The sequence below is a fragment of the Eurytemora carolleeae genome, unplaced genomic scaffold, assembly GCF_000591075.1.
Source record: "Eurytemora carolleeae unplaced genomic scaffold, Eaff_2.0 scaffold571, whole genome shotgun sequence".
NCBI classification, from domain to species: domain Eukaryota; kingdom Metazoa; phylum Arthropoda; class Copepoda; order Calanoida; family Temoridae; genus Eurytemora; species Eurytemora carolleeae.
In genome coordinates this window covers 28,055-32,515 of record NW_019396700.1, presented here as the reverse complement: position 1 = coordinate 32,515, position 4,461 = coordinate 28,055, and the positions used below count along the sequence as shown (strand labels likewise).

Genomic DNA, 4,461 nt, shown 5'->3' with positions numbered 1-4,461 from the left:
TTCGACCCTTTCCCTATGATTATAGTGGAGATAGGGGAGTGTGAAACCTGCCCAATGTCCAGAGTCCAACATTCCAAGGACTGCTAGTTAAAAAAATATTACACCTCTAACTTTAATAGTTAGGGTGCTAGGGAGGGTAAAAAAAAAGTTCTAAATGTACTTCGCAAAAATGTTAAACTATGGTATTTTTATTTTTGACAGATAATTAACATGTGAAACATGTTAGGACATCCATTTTTTAAAGGCTTTTAAAGTAAATAAATTTTAGATCTGTAGCTTTATCAATATAAAAGTTGTTCACTATTTTGGTTTTGTTTTTTAAACCGACCCTACCCATCAACTTTAGTGCTAAATTTGTTCACAACTAAAGTGAAGAAGTTTGAGTGTTCTAGCTACTTTAATCCGTTTTTTAAAAAAACACAGAGGGGTTATAGGTTTAAGAGTTTAGAACAAGGGCGGGCGACTCTATAGGCATGATGCCTGATTAGCAACATTTGTAATTTTAATCAGTTTATAAAGATACAAAAAATCTTAATTTTTACTTGATCCATATTCTAATATAATCTTGAGAAAAAAATCACAAATTGAGTTACGTTGTACACTGTTCAGTACAGTGCAGGATGTGACGTGCCAGTGGGCTCTTATCAATATTAGAAAATTAAGAATTTTGGACTTAATAGATTTTATATGGTTTGCGCGGGACTAATGCAATCTTTGGAAAATCACAGCATCAAGTTTACAGAAAGATTGCTATACTAGCATCACATATTCCACAGATTTATGAGGTTTAATGCAATAATTTATGAGGTTTAATGCAATAATTAAAACCAACTATTAATACGAAGAACTAGAACTATTTATTTACTTATTTCATTAGGTTCATATTTAAATCGATAGAAATAATAACAAAACAACTAAAAATATCAGAATTCAGAATATAATTTCAAATTTGATACGAAACTATCATGCCTGTCTGCAACAACAGCTTGAAGCTATTAGTACCACAACCTCAACAGCTAGCAGCGGTTAGTACCACAACTACAATAGATTAGCTGTTTGTACCACAACTCAGCTAAATCAGCTTTTTATACAACTACAATAATTCAGCTGTTTGTAAAACAACTACAATACATTAGCCGTTCTTACCACAACTTAACTACATCAGCTGTTCTTACCACAACTACAATAATTCAGCTGTTAAAAAAAACTCTCGTGTCCGCATGTATGTTGCAAACTTCAAATTATATCGGAAGTTTAGGCGTAAATTAGATATAATAAATGGGGTATCAATTATTATGTTTTCCGGAAATTACATGTTTTGTCAGATTATTTTAAATAATTACAATGCTGATTCTTACAAGGACTTGGATATTTTTACTTTGTACAGTCATGACCAGAAAGACCCGGAATTAATTAAAATTAATCAGACGATTTAACACATATATCTCGGGTAATTTTAAACGCACAATAAACGCAGACCACATTTTGGAATCGGCAGGACTAGGGCTATTTTGTCATTATCATTTTATTAATCATATTTGTTAAATTAGATTGTAAAGGTGTCTGATTTATTATTAATTAATTCCGGGTCTTTCTGATTATGACTGTAGAAGAACCTACAAACTCTGTACAACAAGAATTTCAGTTGGAAAAAAAACAAAATAAAACTTGAAAATTACACATTTTGAACTTCACTTAAATGAATAACAGTTAAATTTTGGGATTATTAAATTTCAAGATTTTTTATGGTATTAATTATAAGAAGTAGTGTGATAAAAACTCAATATTTTGTTTAATGTTTACAGTATCTGATGAGACTGGATAAAATAAAAAACGTTGGCAAAAAATGTGTACATTTAAAAATTGTAAATAAAAACATCACTGGCATATCTAGCAGAAGTTAGAACTTGTGTATTGTGAATCTTGGGATCAAGCATTTTTCTACATTTTAACCACATGAATTAATGCATGTAAACTTCGATATCCCGTGGGTGTAATGCCTTGCATAGATAACTTAATTTGAAGGATCAAACATCCTCAAACTTAGATCCAGGGTTCAAGATTAACAATACTCCACTAGTTCCGACCTTAGATGAATAATCTAATCAATCATTTATATCAAATTGCAGAACGAATACATAAAATAGGATTGAGGAAATTAACATTTTAGTAGGGGTTTTACAGACTTTAGATTCAGAATGTGACATAATTTTAGATGTAGCCGAATGTCAAATATTTGTGAGCCAACCTTTAAATTAATCCGATGATTAAATAAATAATAAATGAGGGTTTACAGCATAAGAGAACTTTCATATTCTAGTATTGTTCAAAATTAGGATTTTATCCGACCTTTTGCAATTATTAAACAAATTCATTCATTACAATTAATATAATAACTTGGTTCGCAAATTTTACAATATATTGCGATATGCTCAAGATCTGATCAATAGAAATAATAAAACTACGACAATACCGCACAATTTTTACAAATACTATCTCGGCACTAATGACAGAACAATTTACGTATTTAAAATTATACAAACTTTACAATATGCAAATTAGCTAGTTGTACATGATGTACAGTTAGTTGTACAGACTGTACAGTTAGTTGTACTTGTACAGACAGCAGACTGTACAGTTAGTTGTAAAGTCTGTTTAGAAATATTAAAAGTTTGGGCAGATATGCCTGGTTAAAGAGAACTACTCTAAATTGGAAAGACAATTTAAATAATTGAGTTAATATTTACATTCGTTAGAGCTTATAATTCAGATTTACGTATTTAAACATTACACTATGTTGTTGATTACATGAACAATATAGTTTTATCTTTTATCTGTGTAATATGTGTTTTTCTACTAATCCTTTCAATTAACAAGTTAAGAGGAAAAAACGAATAACAAATCAAATCAGAAATTCGCTTTCAGCTTTCAAGTTTTAAAAAGAAGTGTCCACTGTCCACTGTTCCGTTCTCAACTGGCAAATGTTCAGTCAGTTTTTAAACAGTAAATGTTCAATTTTAAACTATTCAACGAACATATTTTTCCCGGAAGTGTTAAGTTGCAAACTGCTCACTGCTCAGTGAATAGTTTTCATATTTCAACCAGCAAGTGTCCAGTTTTCAGCCAAATTAGTCTCCATTTTTCAAACAAATAGTCCTCAGTTTTCAACTAATTAGTTTCCAGTTTTCAACTAATTAGTCTCAAGTTTTCAACTAATTAGTCTCATGTTTTTAACTAATTAGTCTCAAGTTTTCAACTAATTAGTCTCAAGTTTTCAACTTATAAGTCTCCAGTTTTCAACCAATTAGTCTCAAGTTTTCAACAAATTAGTCTCCAGTTTTCAACCAATTAGTCCTCAGTTTTAAAGCTGACAGATTCCACTAAAATCGTAGTTCCCTGCAAAGAATAAATGAGTTAAGAGTCAGAATGAATCTGAATGCAGGGCATTATTTCAACATTTATCTAAAAATCTTATCCCAGCGAATTGAAGCAGTCTAATTTCAAATATTGCTGGAAAGTAATTTTATCCAAATATACATTTAATAAACATCTATCTATAGAAGTTTACTTCTTTAGTATGAAACCCGTTATATTATTTACAGGGGTTACATATATTTTTCCCCCAAGGAAAGAATATTAACATGTAGCCTATATCATGTTTTTAATCGCTGAATTGGGGGAAACAAACATTTTTAAGGAGATAATAAATCAATTTTTGTTGGACAACAGGAAAATATTACTTGTACCTGGTTAGTGGAAGGTTTAGGAAGTCTAGACATCTTTACAGTGGCCTCAGCATCTCCTGTGGTCTAGATTGAACAAATTTATACCAATGTTGTGATAATAGGTTATAATCATATACAACTACTCTTCAAATACAATAATATCACCTCCCTTATTCATATGGGGAATACTGTAATTTTTTTTATATTATAGTTTTGTAAATTTCAGACTGATTTCATTTTCTCACTTGGATACCTATTTCTGATTGGGGCCCCTGTTCAGATTTTCCTAAATTTTCTGATAAGTTCCTTAAATCTTAATTTAAAGCTATGTGGGACACCCTGTATTACATAAAGACATAATTATCAAACAATCTCAATTTTCTAATTAGAGTTTAAGAGAGAATATTGAAGAATTATATCACGGATAAGAGGAAAAAAGAAAAATGAAAAGTATACAAACACACTGAAACAAAAAGCTCTTAATGCGACGATTACTTGAATATCTCTGCCTAAGAAGAGAGAACACGAGTTACCTGGAAACCAATTCCCATAGACGCGGTAGTGTGGGTCCAAAGAAAATTACCAGTCCCTGTCTCCTGGAGATAATCATCATAAGAACGATACATTTTAATAGTGCAAGTTTTGCTGTTCTATTTTTCTTTATTAAAACATCCTTATGACGTTGTTTAGGGTTAGGTAAGGCCTTTAAAGGCACTGGAAGCTACAACCGGGGGGG

At 30.9% G+C, this 4,461-nt stretch overlaps 1 protein-coding gene across 1 annotated transcript in view; it reads right to left on the bottom strand.

Moving 5' to 3' along the window:
• Positions 1-2,186: 2,186 nt before the first annotated feature.
• The window catches only part of LOC111707542 (threonine aspartase 1), a 10,737-nt gene continuing 8,462 nt past the window's right edge, over positions 2,187-4,461 (bottom strand). The window contains exons 12-14 of the mRNA XM_023480659.1: positions 4,259-4,321; positions 3,747-3,809; positions 2,187-3,396 (exon numbers count right to left, since the gene is read on the bottom strand). Of these exons, the coding sequence (XP_023336427.1) occupies positions 3,349-3,396; positions 3,747-3,809; positions 4,259-4,321 (174 nt within the window). The 3' untranslated portion in view covers positions 2,187-3,348. The remainder of the gene's footprint in view (positions 3,397-3,746; positions 3,810-4,258; positions 4,322-4,461) is intronic.